Source organism: Orussus abietinus, unplaced genomic scaffold (genome assembly GCF_000612105.2).
Source record: "Orussus abietinus isolate OABI.00-Male unplaced genomic scaffold, Oabi_2.0 scaffold272, whole genome shotgun sequence".
NCBI lineage: Eukaryota > Metazoa > Arthropoda > Insecta > Hymenoptera > Orussidae > Orussus > Orussus abietinus.
In genome coordinates, this window is record NW_019394585.1 from 13,927 (window position 1) to 30,782 (window position 16,856).

The 16,856-nt window shown below is 41.0% G+C and overlaps 4 protein-coding genes across 10 annotated transcripts; 2 read left to right on the top strand and 2 right to left on the bottom strand.

Annotated features, from left to right (window-relative positions):
• Window positions 1–67: 67 nt before the first annotated feature.
• LOC105696049 (T-complex protein 11-like protein 1) lies at window positions 68–4,913 on the bottom strand. 4 transcript variants are annotated; one of them, XR_001103677.2, is made up of 8 exons: window positions 4,408–4,508; window positions 3,515–3,620; window positions 3,127–3,418; window positions 2,511–3,032; window positions 2,252–2,421; window positions 1,942–2,111; window positions 514–1,517; window positions 68–455 (listed from the first exon to the last, which is right to left on the bottom strand). XR_001103677.2 is itself a non-coding variant. In XM_012418195.2 (8 exons), the coding sequence occupies exons 1-7, from the start codon at window positions 4,427–4,429 to the stop codon at window positions 1,288–1,290; spliced, it is 1,512 nt and encodes a 503-aa protein (XP_012273618.1). In that variant the 5' UTR covers window positions 4,430–4,508; the 3' UTR covers window positions 68–1,179; window positions 1,258–1,287. The 4 variants fall into 4 exon arrangements, 3 of the variants coding, with proteins under 3 accessions (XP_012273618.1, XP_012273619.1, XP_012273617.1); XM_012418195.2 differs by having other exon boundaries at window positions 68–1,179; window positions 1,258–1,517; XM_012418196.2 differs by lacking the exon at window positions 4,408–4,508 and adding an exon at window positions 4,524–4,913 and having other exon boundaries at window positions 68–1,517.
• Window positions 4,914–5,122: 209 nt separating this feature from the next.
• LOC105696051 lies at window positions 5,123–5,852 on the top strand. The gene is made up of 3 exons (XM_012418200.1): window positions 5,123–5,337; window positions 5,464–5,690; window positions 5,796–5,852. The coding sequence occupies exons 1-3, from the start codon at window positions 5,274–5,276 to the stop codon at window positions 5,841–5,843; spliced, it is 339 nt and encodes a 112-aa protein (XP_012273623.1). The 5' UTR covers window positions 5,123–5,273; the 3' UTR covers window positions 5,844–5,852.
• A 318-nt stretch (window positions 5,853–6,170) lies between these two features.
• LOC105696056 (apoptosis-inducing factor 1, mitochondrial) lies at window positions 6,171–10,006 on the top strand. Its single transcript, XM_012418213.1, has 12 exons — window positions 6,171–6,301; window positions 6,591–6,931; window positions 7,003–7,057; window positions 7,131–7,285; window positions 7,364–7,494; window positions 7,592–7,767; window positions 7,833–8,024; window positions 8,116–8,309; window positions 8,385–8,637; window positions 8,740–8,924; window positions 9,083–9,301; window positions 9,379–10,006. The coding sequence occupies exons 1-12, from the start codon at window positions 6,211–6,213 to the stop codon at window positions 9,448–9,450; spliced, it is 2,064 nt and encodes a 687-aa protein (XP_012273636.1). The 5' UTR covers window positions 6,171–6,210; the 3' UTR covers window positions 9,451–10,006.
• On the bottom strand, window positions 9,926–15,027 carry LOC105696055 (protein broad-minded). 4 transcript variants are annotated; one of them, XM_012418210.2, is made up of 11 exons: window positions 14,713–15,027; window positions 14,059–14,535; window positions 12,790–13,982; window positions 12,386–12,723; window positions 12,002–12,189; window positions 11,578–11,925; window positions 11,201–11,520; window positions 10,701–10,878; window positions 10,408–10,623; window positions 10,120–10,315; window positions 9,926–10,038 (listed from the first exon to the last, which is right to left on the bottom strand). In XM_012418210.2, the coding sequence occupies exons 1-10, from the start codon at window positions 14,770–14,772 to the stop codon at window positions 10,199–10,201; spliced, it is 3,435 nt and encodes a 1,144-aa protein (XP_012273633.1). In that variant the 5' UTR covers window positions 14,773–15,027; the 3' UTR covers window positions 9,926–10,038; window positions 10,120–10,198. The 4 variants fall into 4 exon arrangements, with proteins under 4 accessions (XP_012273633.1, XP_012273631.1, XP_012273635.1 ...); XM_012418208.2 differs by having other exon boundaries at window positions 14,059–14,605; XM_012418212.2 differs by lacking the exons at window positions 9,926–10,038; window positions 10,120–10,315; window positions 10,408–10,623 and adding an exon at window positions 11,009–11,108 and having other exon boundaries at window positions 10,800–10,878; window positions 14,059–14,605.
• Window positions 15,028–16,856: the final 1,829 nt, after the last annotated feature.

A 16,856-nucleotide genomic window follows, 5' to 3' on the forward strand; every position in this document is an offset into this window, starting at 1 on the left:
TTCTGCGATTTGTATCGAATGCATTTGTTAACTTGGAAAAGGGGAAGATAATGAAATTGTACTTTTCTGTTGTTTATTATTTATTGTATCCGTTCCTAGGAGGTACAAACATCGCAATACATCATTCTGGTTATTTGCATTTACACGTTAAGAGAATTCCTTGTTAGAAAGCGGTATACTCTTCGAATCGATTTCATTTCATTTCATTTCATTTCATGGGCCAATGAGGACAGGCCGATCTAGAATTAATTCCTGCTTACGCTTCTTGCACTTTCTACTTAATTTATCTTACAAACAGTTATTCAGTTACCAATCGCCAATTATTCTTGACAATGCAACATTCTATTGGTCTCAAACGTTACTTGATCTCATCCACTCGATATTATTTTTCAATCGATGTGATGCACCATAAATATGTTTATCTCACCAATACCTCATTGAATTGACAGTTTTTCCTGCAATAGTATACAAGCTGCAATTCACAGCAAAATTAAAACTTTCACAATCACTTACTGCTGTTATTTTAATCAATGATCCTGCACACATCGCTACAGCATTGATTTAAAAAAATGGCACTTCTCTTTAAGTAATAGCAAGTGCCCTTTTACCGATTCCTTCTTTTTATCCTCACGTGTACGCCATTCATCTGCTTTTACTCTCTCATTATTGTAACTAAGCTCGTACAATACTCAGCTACTCTAGAAAAAAACCAAGTCTATAAAAAAGAAAATACATAAAATGTAAAAATGAAGGTCCGGAACACTAGTCGCACGTATTTCTGAACCCCATGATTGAAACGTTCCGGAAGTCTCACGAGGGGAATCGATGAAGCTTCATGTAGTTTACGAAGAGATCATTTTGTGTAACTTGTGTCGATCAGCTGTACTGTTCTGTTTTCATGGTAGGGTCCCGTAGTTACTTTCCGCAGTGTTCAACTTCACAGGAAGGTTGCACATCGAGCAGGGAAAATATTATTTCTTGCTTCCTTATTAATTGAGAACATCGCAGTCACCATGTATATTCACTCTTTGAGGCTCCTTTTTTTTTTTACACTGCTGTGGAAATTCATAGCGTCAAACTATTGTCTTTGAAGGATACCAAGAGTTTCGGTACGGTCTTTTGTACTAGCTCGAGAGTTGGTCAGTGTGCGTAGTACTGATTTCATGGCAGCACCGAGTACTGTCAAATTATTATGCACATTATTGTTTGCGCCGTCACTCGCGACAAATCCTAGTTTGTGAATAATAGCATTCTTACAAAATCTCGAAAGTTTTAAACTTTCTTATTTTAGGCAACGTCTGCATTGGATGGACCGGTATCTCCATTGGCAATAGCGTTGGCTACAATCTCTTGATAGTACTCATCGAACACACTGCGATTGTGCGACACCAGTATGAGAAATTGCGCAGCAATTGCAGCAAGTTCCTCCTGCATTGCCGATAGCCCTGTAGGTATCTCTTGTGGAGCTGCCGACTGAGAGAGAATGATTTTCTGCAAGAACTGTCTGATCCTGGAGCCTGAAAAATGATATAATTCTCTTAGGTAAGAAAATTATCTAATATCCACCGTACAATCCCTTTTCACAAACAAAAATTGAAGTATCAAACTTTCTAACCTAACTTTACGTGCAATTGGTCCTGTAAGGAAATACCACCGTACCAGCGAACCATATTTAATGACGCAAACAAAAATTGAAGTATCAAACTTTCTAACCTAACTTTACTTGCAGTTGGTCCTGTAAGGAAATACCACCGTACCAGCGAACCATATTTAATGCTAATTCTAATAACGGGACATTTTCTATAGCCATGCCTACAAACCCTTTGATTACATACCGAAAGGTAAAAGCCTACCTATCAATTCCAGCAAAATTAGAGGTTTCACATTACAGGTAAATATACAGTTTGATAATTCTGATTCATCTGCCGATGTTATACTCACTGAGTATACGGCGCAGCTTGTGATTTGGGTCTTTCAGATCCAACATCTGGCCCTCGATCAGAGTTTCCAAATTTTCCAACAGTTCGGGAGTCTTGTATTCGGCAGGCACCATCGTCTTGATGTCAGACTTTACCTGTAATACGACGTTCTGCATAACCGTTTCTAGATCTCTGCAATCAGACGATAGGATCTTTAAAAACGACATTCGACCCTACAGGTTAATTGTGTCATAAATGGTATCAAAAATTATACAATACTGCCTGTAAAATAGATAGAAGCACATTTTCTCACTTTTCTATCGGCTACTTACCTATTAGAATGCACCGGCTCCAACAAGATAGCCACATGCTCCTTCAACGATTTTTTGAAGCTTGTCACGCTGAGCACAGGAGCACACAATAGGAGGATCGAGCCAATGATGCATGCCCTGCAGGTTTTGTCTCGTAGTTCCATGAGTCTACCTTGATCCAACATGAGAGTCTAAACAGAAAGGATTCTTCAGCACGATTAAATACCAGATTAACTCTTTGTTAATAAGTGAATAAGTAACGATAGATGTTAAGCAATACCTCTGCATCAGGAGTGAAGTCCCACTCGAGCAGATCCAAGTAAGCCTCCGCTAAAAGGCAATGAGTGATCTGCTTGATGGCATTGACATCCGAGGCAGAGACCGAAGCTATTTTCTCAGGGTCCAGATGCTTCAGCAACCACTTCCGAGTAAGATGTAGTCCATCGGTCTGCAGAGCCAGAAACTCCTTGAATTTGTCTCTCTCGTATTCGATACTGGACGCTACTATGCTAGGCCTCATCAGGGTTATAGTGAAATTCGCCAGGTCCATTCGCATAAGTTGTAGAGCCTCCATGATGCCTTTAAACGTGTCGATTACATTGGTCTTTCGTTTCAGTTCCAACAATTTCTCGTCCCTCACCGGAGCACACACTTTGCTCATAATCGAGATCACAAAGTTTGCGTAACTGTGGAAATCCAGAGTGCCCTGCTCTGCTTGCTGCTTAATCAATTTTACGTCCAGGACTTCCTTCATATTCTGACGAATTTTCTTGTGATGTGGCAGCACCAATTCGTCCAAAGACTGTAACGAACAAGTTGAAAGAATACGTTTATAGAAAATTATGGTATGAATCTGTAAGAAAGGTAACGCTCTAATTAATGGAGCGAGCTATTACATCGATAATATCCTTCAGCAGGATTAACGCTTGGCTGTAATTAGGAGGAGTTTCTGCTAATTGTTCCGCCAGAATATCCCAAAAGGCTTGGTGCATTATTTCCTTCACTTGTTTCTGAAGAACCGAGGTCCTGGTGTCCAATTGTTGCAGCTTGAAGTTCTTATCCAGAACTATTTCGTGGGCTAGGGCCATGTTCGTCATCCCTCTTGCAGCTCTGGTTATCTCCTCGAGAGATAGGAATTTTGGGGGAGTTGACGGTATTCCTTCAAAACTTGCACTTTCCGTTCGCTGCCTAAGAACATAGATAAAATCGGAAAATCAATTTATTCTTCTTCAATAGAAATGAAATAAAAGGTACAAATTTATGATTCCGATTGAGACAACTTACCTCTTTATGTTCTCATCGTTGTGTTCATTATCCGAGTGATTTTCCCTGTTTACCGAAGGACTAGCTTTGTTGGCTGTTGAATTCTGTTCATCTTCATTATCCATATCTGTCCGGTGGAAACAAGAAGTAATTAGTAGGATTGGATTATCATATATCATAAATAAATGTTTTCACTGTTTTAGACTTTCAGTGCCGTAACTGGACAATGGAAAAATTTCTATTAAGTAAACTAAATGTTCAGGATTACAAAGGACGCAATTCTTAATAAGCACTTTATAATCCATCCACGCAGGACTGAAAACGGACGGGCAAGGATCAACCTGCAGCTGACTGCCCACAACGGTGCAGGAAACGAGGTCGAACTTGGTCTATAAAAAGAACTCCCACATCTTGAAATCACTAAGGGCATTCTATGAAGACGGAACTTCTGCCGAAGGTGTCCCTACCAAATCAGTAATGTGGTACTCCATTTTTGGCAACCTGTTTCTGATTCACTTGTGCATATATATATATATATATCTGCATATGTATATATATATATATATCTGCATATATATATATATATATATATATATACACACCCCTGCACGTTTTAGCCAAACTAGGGAAAATTCTTTCTATTTGCAGGCACGCTTACGACAAAGAATTATAAAACAGTTTTCATATGAACAATTCAGATGTCCCACAGTCTGGGAAATACCTTCCACTTTCCTAAAAGGACTGCTCATCGAAACATAAGTTAAGTTCACATCGATTTGTTTGCAAACAAGCCTCTACCTCCCTGCGCCTTACCCTCTCCGCTACACTTGTATATATCCGAACTTCTAACACTCTCGTTCCGCCGAGAAGTCTAAAAATTAGCAGAACTTAATTCTCAAAACGTACATACATACATGTGTACAGAAAGTGAATCATTTTTCTCCTTTCCTGGGGCTCATATAACGGTGAAAAATTGACAGCAAACTCCGGCTTTCTTAGACTTCGTCCGAGACTTGCCAGCGGGGATTACCTTGTTCAGAAGTCGACGGGAATGTTTGAGGTTGGTTTGCGCTCCTCGGAGACCGCAATGCACTTCAAATTTACAGGTGATCGCACGAACAAAGGTATGTCGCACCTCTCTGCAGCAAGCTAGAGCGAGTCTGAACGAGTCGTCGTAGTTGGTCGTAATCGTCACAAGCGCAGGTACTGTTATCATTCGTGTTTATCACCGACACACTACACCACGCGCCGGGCAAATCGAGCACTACAGAATGAGAACCGCAGAGGAGATGTGCACCCAACCGTATTCCACTGTATTCCGAAATTAATTTACCATCAAATAAATCGATCTGTCCTTTTCCGATGCCGTGAAATAGACAAGGAAGAGCGTAACCTCAAAACGTACCGGCCAATGGGATCATAGAAACTTGGTCACGTGACCTAGGGAAAGATGGCGCCATGATGGCGCGCATTCAAACTGGTTCAAGCATCGATTCATATAACCTTCAAATGTATGTGAACATAATAAGTAAAATAATAAGGAGGTCAATTAAAGGAGGAATTTATTCGAGGATATTATGAGCTTGTAGGCTTGCGGCGTTATTTAGGTTAGGTGTTCGCGATAAGGAATGATTCATGTTCGTCTGCCTTGGATTCACCTGAAGGTCATCGCGATTTTCGTCCTTTTTTTGTTTCTCCCTAATAAGGAATTGACTTTTTCATGTGACGGAAGCACCGAAGATTTTGGAGATCGCTGGAACGCTTAGAATGACTGCTTAAAATGTTTCGCACGGCGACGTATCTGCATCAAACAGGAATCCTGAATCATAGGCTCGTCATTCCTGGTAACATGGTTTGATGAGACGATGACTTATATTATATTATGATGTAATCTATGAGTTATCGTTTCTTTATTAATTATTACGAGACTACTGGGAATATATAAGGTGAATGTATGTTGTCTATTGTAGCGCAATTCGTACGAAAATTGAAGCCTAAGAGAGTGCTGAGTACTTTAGAATGCAGTTGCGATACGACTCAGCCTTCGACTCGTCAAATCGTCCCACCGGGACCTTGTTTGATGGACACTGTGCCACTTCCTGAAATCTCTTGGCAACAGAAGTATGACGAAGACAACAAGAAGAATACGAGGCATTTAATCATCGGAGGAGGCTTCTTCTTCCTTACTCTCCTAATTGTGCGGAGCAAATGAATTCCTTTATAGAGATTTACATTTCAGATATCCTCCTTGATGCTCTTTGTTGAGATTTATGTATTTTAATCTCACTTCTTTATTTTACAGTTCAGACGCATGCCGGCGGTCAAAGGATACGAGATTTATATTTTCTGATCAAGCCTTGCAACACGGCAGGAGCTGTCGGATACATGAATAGTTATTAATTTTATAGGATTTTGTCATGTGTTTGAAATAGATTCTTCGAAAGTTATTAAATACCTATGTTCGTGAGATTGTTTTAATTTCTTCTAAGTCTTACATATGAATTGCGTTAACTTTCATTAATGGATTTGAACACATCTGCCTCTCGTTTGGTCGGGTGTTCATTCGAGAAGTCAAGAGACGACGTCATTGGCGGAGCAATCGAGTAATCGATTCGATTGGTCCACTTCGATAGCTCTGAAATCGAGCGTGCGCGCGCAACAGGACCCGGCACGCGCACGACCGCCATATTGCGTAAGGCCAGGACGGCCCGTCAAAAATGTTAAGTTGCGGGAAAGTTATCGGACAACTCACTAAAATTTCAAGGCACGGACAAACTGTTTGTCTCCATCGACCCCCGCAATGCGCCGGTGAGTAGAATCGTAAAATAATAATTATTTCTACACGAGAATCGGCTCTCGGGAACGCCTCGGTTGCCGATATTTATTAGCCATGAGTGCTCGTAAGATCGAACCTTTAATGCGTTATGTACTCCATTTTACGAGTTTTTAACTCCTCTTCATTAATTTCCTACGTGTTTTAATTACAATAATCTCTTACCAAGGTACAGACATGCAATTGAAATTCGCTTGATTTTACATAACCTATAAATGCTACTGCCTGCTCATGTGCTATACCAGTGGAAACTTTATGTTTTAGGTTTCATTAGTTTCAATAGTTTATTATACAGTGACGATGCGAAAGACAAGAAGCCGTACAGACCACCCGGCACCACGGTCAAAGTAGAGGAATGTCTTCCTGGGTCTACGTATCAAAATTCAAAAGCCACTCCAACTCCACCTAAAATTAGTCGGCCTGTCTGTGAAGTCCGTCCCGATGGGTTATGTCCACCGTCGTGTTATGAAGAATGTAATCCTGGTGGACAGGGTGGTATACCTCCATGTAGAGAACCTCTACTGGGAGAGGAACAAAGGAAACAGTTACGATACTGGGCTAAAGTTCTAGCTGCAGTTTTTGTGGCTGGAGCAACTGCATTTACGGTATGATTTATTAAACATGTTACGAGTGTATACTAAGGTATAGGCAAACCTAAAGAAGAGATTGTTTGTAGTTATCTCGCTTGAAACTATCCGATGATAAGGTAGTCAAAGAGGCTCCAAAAAAAGGTAAGTTTATTTGGGTAGATCTTTTCTCAAGTTAAACATTGTCGTGTGTTTATTTATATTTTTATGTTCGCAGAGGAGAAAGATAAAACATGGCGTGGAAGGCAAACGGTAAAAGTCCCAGATAATTCTCAAGACATACCAAAGAACATCCCGTATTTGTTAGTTGGTGGAGGAACGGCAGCATTTTCTGCATTTAGGTCTATTAAAACTAGGGATCCAAAAGCCAAGGTATATTTCTATATTTTAAATGTTTAGAAGAGGAATTAGATCGCTTTTATCTATTTTATTAAATCAAACATCTGTTAGGTTTTAGTGATAACGGAGGAAGGTGATCTTCCGTACATGCGGCCACCCTTGTCGAAAGAACTTTGGTATAACACGGACAGAAGTATAACTGCACAATTAAATTTTAAACAATGGAATGGCACTCAAAGAAGGTGATGAACACTTCTAAATAATCGCATTTAAAAATAAGGTGTATCAATGTAAAACAGGTTTTGCCTAATATTCTAATCGATACTTTTGCTTCGACAGTTTGTTTTATGAACCTCCGGAATTCTATGCAAACGTCCCAGATATCGCGGAGTCTGAAAAGGGTGGCGTTGCCGTGGCCAGAGGATGGAAAGTAAAAAAAATCGATGTAGAAAAAAAAGTCGCTGTGTTGGAGAACGGTTACGAGATTCATTATGAGAAGTGTCTCTTAGCGACAGGTTTATTTCCATTTATCTTCCGTTATAACAACTTATTAGCAATCCAACAAGATCAATCTTCGCAGGAGCTACGCCGAAGAACCTTCCTATTTTCGAAACTGCAGAGGATGACGTGAAAAAAAGAGTTATACCATTCAGAACAACGGATGACTTCCTGGAGTTGGAAAATAACATTCACGATCCGCATGTGAAGAATATTGTCATCATTGGCGGCGGATTTTTGGGGTCTGAACTTGCGTGTTCCCTCGCTCGAAATTGTAGGTACAACTCCATTTATGTCGATCTAAGGAAATTCTTGCACTCAACAGATCGTTCAACGTTAATTAATAAAACACTTGTTCGATGTAGATAGAGAAAACAAGAGAGTGTATCAAGTGTACAAAGAGAAGTTCATTATGGCTCAAGTTCTGCCGGAGTATCTAAGTGAGTGGACTACGAAGAGGGTGGTCGCAGAAGGTGTTCAGTGTATACCCAACTCCGAAGTCGAAGATCTCGAGTTGAAGAACGGAAAGCTAACTCTCTTCTTGACAAGTCAAAATGCTGTATGTATATTTAAAAATACAAGGTGAGGATCGGAATCTGATGTCTGGTTTTAACTTATATTCTGGACTTGACAGATCCAAGCTGACCAGGTCATAGTGGCAGTTGGTGCCGAGGCCAATACACAGTTGGCAGGCCCCTCCGATCTAGAAGTCGATCCTGATGTCGGAGGTTTCCTCGTCAATGCAGAATTAGAAGCGAGAAGTGATCTTTGGATAGCAGGGGATGCAGCATGCTTCTACGATGTCAGACTTGGCAGAAGAAGAGTAGAACATCACGATCACGCTGTCATATCCGGCAGACTCGCTGGTGAAAACATGACAGGCGCCAGTAAGTGGGTTCAGGCATCGGTCTCTAGAGATTTCTTAAGAATTAATAAATATATGCAGTTATAATCTGATATTCCTCTTTTTTTTTTTTTTTCTTTAATAGGAAAGCCTTATATTCATCAGTCCATGTTTTGGTCGGATCTTGGACCAGAGGTTGGCTATGAAGCCATAGGAATAGTGGACTCTTCGCTGCCGACAGTCGGAGTGTTTGCAAAAGCAACGGATGTAGACACACCACTTGCTGCGGTTAGTGCCTCCGATGAGTCCCTCAGGTCTAAAAGCGAAGAGGTTAGTCCAATGTCTTTTTACATAGTGAATCTGTTTTATGTAATCCTCACCGATGTCCAATTTTATTGTCAATTGGTGTTCAGTTTACAACATATTAATATTGCAAGCTGAACATCAATAGATAAAAACCAATATTAATGTTTCGCTTTATAACTTAGGATGTTGCATCAGGGAAAAGTCAGCCAAAGTTGAAAGCGGAGCTGATGACCCAAGAAATCCCCGAGGCTTTCCAGGAAAAGTGTGATACCGACAAGGATCCGGAGAAAGAAATGAAAGTGAAGGACTTTGGAAAGGGAGTGGTCTTCTATCTAAAGAATGACATCGTCGTAGGCATCGTTCTATGGAATATTTTCAACCGAATGTCTATTGCTCGACAGGTGTGTCAAAATGATCGATGACTGTCAGAAATCATGTAAAGCGTTGGTTCCATGTTTAACGTTTACTTTAATCCCAGGTTCTTGCTAGAGGAGCACAATACGACGATCTGAATGATGTGGCGAAGTTGTTCACCATCCACGATGATTGAAAGCAGCCATGGTGTCAAAGTGTGGGCATCGATATCACTGGATGACTATTTTGTAAATATTCCAACTGTCAGTCGGGTAATTGCCAGGCTCCACGATAACTCGTGGGAATCCTAAACAGCATTCGACGAGTCGTAGGAAATATAAAGTAGTACAAATGACGTACTGTACCCAGGCCACGGTGTACAGACGTCACGGTTAACAGTGCGAGTGTTGTTCGGTGCAGCTTGGGTTTGCGATGAGTATCAGAGGGTGGGCACATGTGAAGTGTAACAAAATAAAGGCAAAAGGTAGAAACAGTGTCAACGAGTCGGAGCAGGAGGCGAGTGACAGTTGCCAAGGAAAACAGGTATGTCTTTAAGTAATAGACTCAATGGATTATGAATACAACGCACCGATGTATTATAGAACACTCGCAGATCACGTTACTATGATTCCCAGCAACACCTCTTTTCTACATACGTGTACATATAGAGTGATCTGTTAAATGTATTCCTTCTGTTCCAATTTTTTATTGAACATAAATGATGCCGAAGCACTGGCGATTGGCTGTGGGAACTGGTGTTTCTTTTTCCGTGCCCTGCGATTGCCTAGAATAAAGAAATGGTGATAACTTCGTATATTGAAAAGTAGAAGGGAGGTATTTCAATGATTTGGTTTTACTTTCTTACCCAAAGTTTGTTATCGGGACCAATTTCATTGATAAACCATTATCATAACTGCTCCCAGTGATCCATAAATTATCATTCGTTACTCCGAAACGTCCAAATGTCGTTGGGATAGAATTGGCAAGACTTTATTCCTATGCCTTTTACACAAACGATCCATGAAAAGGATTTGTTCGTGACAGTGGTACTCCTCGAGATTCTATTATAGAGATTTCATACATATTTCCAAGTATTAAATTCAGCTCTTCGTTAGTTATTAACTTTGTGTTACGATGGTGGCTATAAGCTTACCATATGTTCCGGCCACATCTGACCATCTGTGGTATTTTGTAACATGGTACGCTGGCAGTGGTGAAGTAGGGAAGCGCAATAATAGAGTACGTAATCCGATGGATATAATATACAAATGCTAAGAAAGTGTAGGATCTCTGTCCAGGACAGTACTCCCCAGAAGCATTGTGACAATAGCCTGTCGCAGACCATCCACCAGTCCAATCCTAAATCATTCTGTGAAATGTCGCAATTTTGATTAGTATCTCGTACTATCTCTGGTACTATCACTTTTTAAGTACTTTTTGCTGTACCTTTAAGTTGTGTCTAACAGCAGGGAACTCGGTGCTTACGATGCTTCTCAAAAGGTGTATCAAGACAAACCGAGTGCTAGCCTCTGCGACATTCTTTTGGTCCACTGTTCGACCCAGTGCTTGCCATACAAAGACTGCCGATGGGCATCGAATGAGTCGTGTCACGAATACTTTGCATCTAGAAATATTAGGATTAATACTTTATTTAAAGTCGCAATAATCTCTCATCGACTCGGTCAATGATGAAGAAATCAGTCCGATCAATCGAGTTATCACTCGTTACTGACTATGACGACTAAGTTTTCAACCTGAGGCTTAGCCGATGATGAGACTCTGGTTAGCTCGAGTCATCCTTGACCTCCAGATCCTCAGACGGATAGTTTTCCTTATCTGACGTTTCTTTCGAATCTAGGTTAGGAGAACTCATCAAAGAGAATCTGCGATGGAAAGTGGACTCGCAACCAGCTGAGGCATTTCAATTTAAACAAGGAATTACGTACTTTTCCATGTTTCCAGTGCAGATCATGAAGATCGTCGCTAGGAACCAGTCGAAGCTCTCGAATTTCTTCGGTGCTTCGTATTTTATAAAACTGTGGGCACTTCTTATGAATACTTTCAATTCCTTCTTCGCCTGTGGTGTGTTTTCCAGAGTTCCATTTAGCTCTGCATAATGCAAAGCCAAGTCAATGCCGTGTAATTCTTCAGGAAAGAAAAAATCCTTTTCGCAGTCGTCGATGTCTGGCCACTTATAGTCGTCTACCCACTCCGATGTAGGGATGACATTCTGTATCTGATCCAGCAACCCAATCAGTGTTGAATTCTAGGATGGAGAGTAAAATGAAACAGACGTATGCTTAATGAATTCCAAATAAATTACCTTTACTGGACCCAATGAGTTCTTATGTGCTTTCCTGACTTCCGATATCCAACCACTGTCACGTAAGCCAGGCTTACTTTTCTGAAGAATTAAATCAAGCTCCGAAGAAGATGCTGCTTCGGCATCGTCTAATGTTTCTAAGCATTTCTGTGACGGAGGAAACTGTGAAAACAATTCATACTGCTCCTGATTCTTCGTACACTCATCGTGCAGGTTTCTAACGTAGTAAGAGCGCAGGAGAATTTCGTGACGCAAAGAACTGCATTCATCGATGACAAAGCCAAGCTTTATGTTACCATCCTCTTCGGTCTCCCAAGTACAATTCTTCTGAAGAGTTAATAGTTCACTCTGGAAGGTATAAATTATTTAAATAAAGTTATAATTCAAATATAACCCAAAATAAACGAGGGAACAATTGTATTACCTGAAAATCGAGCATATTTTCCAAGTAGATGTGAATGTCCAAGTTCCAAATGACTTCGTTCAGGGTTCGAAGAGCCAGGTAATGATAAGTCGAGTCAAAATCCAGAGAATGTTGCAAAAGCTGGAACAAATCTTTGGGATACTCGGTCTCATCGCTGTCCCCAGAGTTCACAAGAAATGCCATGAAACCTGCCAGATAAGCATTTTACAAAGAGAGGTTAGGATACGACAGGATTCTTGCCAATCGACAGAATTAATTTCTAGCTTTAACACTAAACCTACCGACGATTTATATCCCCATTACAAATACCATTTAAACCTGTCATTTTACCCACCGGTGGTAGGTTTAGTGTTTTAAACCATTTCAAATCATGTAAATACTTACATTTAGTGTTGAGGGAGAGCAAACTAACTATATGTAGGAACTTCATGACGTGAGGATCATTCCATGGATCGTAGAACTGATGAGGATCTTCCAGAATTGTACGCAGATCGGTCAGTAGTGTCGACATGGCCTGCGGTGCCAGATCGGAGAGTACTTGGAACCCTGTTTTGAAGAATGCAGCGGAGGCCACGAAGCCAATAATGTCATTAGAACTCCAGGAGGATCTTAACGGTACGATGGAGCTTCGGATCAGTTCTTCGAACACTAGTGGTTCAGTGGATAACATGTACAGGCCAATAGGGATGGAGCTTATCTTCAGTAATATTCTCCTTGTTGCACTGTAAATAAATCCTGAGTGTACTGGGTAGTGTTAAAAGATTCTGTATAAATTTAATAAATTATACCTATGAAGACTCTGCATCTTAGTCTCATTCTTGATACAGTACTTGTTCATTTTATTATACAGATACGTCACAGCAGGGAAAAAGTGACGTTTCAACGACTCTTGCAAGACATCGAAGACATCGTATGCCTCGAACAAGTTTTCCAGGAATTTGAAGAGACCGATGACACATTCGACATCCATGACAGAGAAAGGCTGGTGAAGTAAATTCGACGTATGTTCCAAAATGGCAACGGCTGGGGAGCTGGTGATCTGCTCAACACTAGCAGACCCTACTCGATACTCAGAAATTATGAACCAGAGACCATCGACAGTTGTTAAAGTGTGCATCATGACATCCAACGTGTGTGGCCACAGTTTTGGTTCTGTTTCGGTGCAACGAATTAATGGACTGAGGGCAACGTGGTAGAATCTGCTATCGAAGAGGACCGTTGGCTTATCCAAAACGTGTCGCAGTGCTGCTCGACACGCTTCGTATATTCCCTTTGGTGTCTCCGATGAAGCCAAGTGGTTCAGAGAACTCAGCGAAGCTATTAGAAATTCAGAAGGGGAGAAAGAAACATCCAGCTGGCTCTCTGAAAGTAATTCTTGACCTGCTGCGTTACCGCAAAGCTGCGAAAGGAATGTCAGGCAGTGGATGTAAGTCATGGCTTCGACGGTGTCTCCAGAGATGTACGCTTCCGATGGTTCGTCCTGGATAGACAGCGATACCGATAATGGAGGCTTTGTAAGTCCACTTTGAGCAAGCAGAATCATCTGTCGCAGCAGGTTTGGAGACTTGTTCAGTGCTGAGATGAGAGGTCTCCTCGTGGCCAAGCCATGTATCCACTTTCTGCTCCACTTTGCTTGGGGCTCGAGCACCGAAACTATATTAAGAGGGGTCAGAGTCCTAGTTTGGATTGAAATCAATGGTACACTGGTCTGCGAGCCTAGGAACGTCACAAATTGATCAATTGTTTCCTCGATAGTCTTATCGATGCCCCTTATGGTCTTCAGAATCTCCTCTTGGTAACGAACAATCAGATGCACGATGCGAAACAACTTTTCGTGCTGGAAGATTTTTAAGTTAATACCAGACGTGACAGTTGGCAGGGCGTCGTGCAGTTTCTTCGAGTGGTACTGAGCTTTGAAAGCTGTTAACAGATTTGCGCAAGTCTCGTGGGAGTGTGGACCATTTAGGAGTTTCGCGTGCACCTAAGAAGAGAAAACAGGAAACATTTTGAGGAAATTCTGAAAATATTATATACATGCAGAAACTTGGCGATCTAACCTGCAAACTGGCCTCGAAGATGGGTCGGCTGGTGTCTGCGATGCCATCACGCAGTGTTTTCAGCAGCACTTCCCACAAGTCGGTACTGCCTATGCCACTCGGGTCACTCTTTAATAACGCTTCGTACCCAGCAAGCCTCACGTGAACTGGTTTATCGTAATCGATCTTGGCAAAGATGTAACTATATCGATCGGTATGATTCTTCAGAGGACACCAGTCGTCTCCAGAGAGATCGCTGCCAATGGACACCGAAGACTGAGGCTGGAACTCGCAAGACATTTCAGAGCGAGATCTTGATACCCCGTGCTCTGCGAAAGCTGCTTTTGTTGAGTTCAGAAGTGCTGCCATGTATTTTGAGTTTATCACTCGCTGAGCGATCTCCTGAGGCTCTTCTTTGGCCTCCAGTCCTTCCTCGATGACTCCTTCGAATTCCTCCTTCAGGCGCTTTTTCGCCCATCTTCGAAAGGTCTGCGGTACCTCCATGATCAACCAAAATGTAAACCAAAATGTCAAAATCAGAAATGGTTTTTCTCTTGTATATGGCAACCTGCGATTCACAGCACGTTGTAGAATTTACAATCGAAGTCGTGAATAAATCTCTTGAACGAATCTATCTGCGAAATACTCGCCATGTTATTATTTTTAAATTCTAACCTTAACATTTGCTTTGACACTTCTCACTTGGAACATTCTGCGTCTCAGACATTTTCTCATGCTAGGGAAATGTTTGGCCCTACGTTGCCAAGGCAACGGTTGGATCTTTCCCCTTCGTCAATACACTATCGCAAGCTCTACATGGCAGAAGTCTACATTTAAGATAGCCAAAGAAAAAGTATTAATCAAAGGAGATTTCATTATTGTAGGTAATACTATAGTACATGACACGATCGACACAGACGTAATTATTATACTCGTGTTCATTATGAATATAAATACATATATAACGTAGTAAAATTAAAAAAGAGTCCTTGCGAATGTACAGGTTAAGGGACTGATTCCTTCACGGTGCAGGAACCAGAATGCTCGGAGAGTTGGATCGCAGAGTGCAGATTCCTCCATGTAAGGAGCACACACCCCTGACTCCGCAGTTTATCAAGAAATCTGCAAACTGTGAAAAATAATATCAGTGCACATTTCTATTTTACAGAGAGGACTGCGTGAGTGATCGAAAAGTCATTACCAGGGTGTTGTTCTGGTCGTGCGGTCCGACGATCACCACGATTTTGTCTTTATTATCTTTGAGGGGTTTGGCTTGCGGACCAAGAGTCTCGATGTGGGTGTACGATAGCTGAACACTCGTGAATGGAATGTTAATGCTTCCTGCTACGCCACCTCTCTCAAATCTATGCATAAAAAGTCTGTGAAATTTATGCCACAGTTTCAAGTGATTTAAGATGAAGTGAAACCCCCTTCAAATCAGTCGATTCGAATACAATACTTTTTTTTAAGGGTATTGGACCAAACTGTCCGAAACTTTGACACATGACTCGGGATTATCTAACAAGGAAACATTCCCAAGTGTCCGCCCCCGATCTTATTGATTTCCATATATGTTGAAGAACCCATAAATCTAAGAGACACGTGTTTTTTATATCTGCAATGGTCCACATTTAAGGGGTGAAACAACCCCCCAAAGTTTGGCGAAAATTCAGTTTTTATAATAATTTTCGTAGAAGCAGTGGAGGGATTTCGACGAAACTTGGCATAAACGTATTTCGTATAAGGACGGTGAAAACACAATATTGTCCAGCAATGTTACACCCCCCCAAGGGGGCGAACTACCCTTCAGGCGACATTTTTTTCTAATATCTAATAAACGAGCACTCCTACTTACGTTCCACTTACCCGATGTGCTTGCTCACAAAAATGAAGAATCCGTGTTTCTTGCTTTTTACCAATAAACATTTACACATCGGTTGTAAACAATGAATGTAGGTGGTATACGGGTATATTCCAAGTAGCTTTATTGGGTTATATCGTGACCAATTCATTGTATATAAATCTTGTGAACGTGCTAATTCCTCAAAATGTCGGTTTTCATAATATGCAATTATTTACGAATATCGCTAACTCTATTATCGTAAAAACGGTAGAAATCCAATTTTACCGTTTCACCAAGGAGATTGTATTACCAGTTGGAAACGGGTGATGACTGCGTCATCGGATCTGTTGCGACACTATTTTAGTCTCTTAAACTTTTTTCAATTTTATTTATAAATAATTGCATGCTATGAAAACCAAGGACATTTTGAGGAATAAGCACGTTCACAAGATTTATGTACAATGAATTGGTCACGATATAATCCAATATAGCTAGTCGAAATATACCCGTATACCACCTACATTCATTGTTTACAACCGATGTATAAATGTTTATTGGCAAAAAGCAAAAAACACGTATTTCTTTATTTTTTGTGAGCAATCACATCGCGTAAGTGGGACTTAAGTAGGAATGCTCGTTTAATAGATATTACAAAAAAATGTCGCTTGAAGGGTAGTTCACCTCCTTGGGGGGGGGTGTAGCATTGCTGAACAATATTGTGTTTTCACTGTCCTTATACGGAATACGTTTATACCAAGTTTCGTCGAAATCCCTCCATATTGCTTCTACGAAAATTGTTATAAAAATCGAATTTTCGCCAAACTTTGGGGGGTTGTTTCACCCCTTAACACGTTCCCTGCCGCGTGGGGCGTATACGCCCCACGGTCTATTTACGACAGCGTACTCGTCATTTGTTTCGGCAGGGAACGTGTTAAATGTGGATCATTGCAGATATAAAAAAAACACGTATCTCTTA

Bases quoted from the DNA above. Each gene is read 5' to 3' on its own strand.
- LOC105696049 (XM_012418195.2), bottom strand. From the start codon at position 4,429: ATGATTCACTTTCTGTACACAT. The intron at 3,621-4,407 runs GTATGTATGTAC...TCCACCGGACAG, and splicing joins GATTCACTTTCTGTACACAT to ATATGGATAATGAAGATGAA. The intron at 3,419-3,514 runs GTAAGTTGTCTC...CTATGTTCTTAG, and splicing joins AACGATGAGAACATAAAGAG to GCAGCGAACGGAAAGTGCAA.
- LOC105696051 (XM_012418200.1), top strand. From the start codon at position 5,274: ATGTTTCGCACGGCGACGTATCTGCATCAAACAGGAATCCTGAATCAT. The intron at 5,338-5,463 runs GTAACATGGTTT...TGTCTATTGTAG, and splicing joins TCATAGGCTCGTCATTCCTG to CGCAATTCGTACGAAAATTG. The intron at 5,691-5,795 runs GTGCGGAGCAAA...TTTATTTTACAG, and splicing joins TCTTCCTTACTCTCCTAATT to TTCAGACGCATGCCGGCGGT.
- LOC105696056 (XM_012418213.1), top strand. From the start codon at position 6,211: ATGTTAAGTTGCGGGAAAGTTATCGGACAACTCACTAAAATTTCAAGG. The intron at 7,058-7,130 runs GTAAGTTTATTT...TTATGTTCGCAG, and splicing joins CAAAGAGGCTCCAAAAAAAG to AGGAGAAAGATAAAACATGG. The intron at 7,495-7,591 runs GTGATGAACACT...TTGCTTCGACAG, and splicing joins TGGAATGGCACTCAAAGAAG to TTTGTTTTATGAACCTCCGG.
- LOC105696055 (XM_012418208.2), bottom strand. The intron at 12,724-12,789 runs GTATAATTTATT...ATTTATTTACAG, and splicing joins AAGATGCAGAGTCTTCATAG to TGCAACAAGGAGAATATTAC. The intron at 10,624-10,700 runs GTACAGCAAAAA...GACATTTCACAG, and splicing joins CTGTTAGACACAACTTAAAG to AATGATTTAGGATTGGACTG.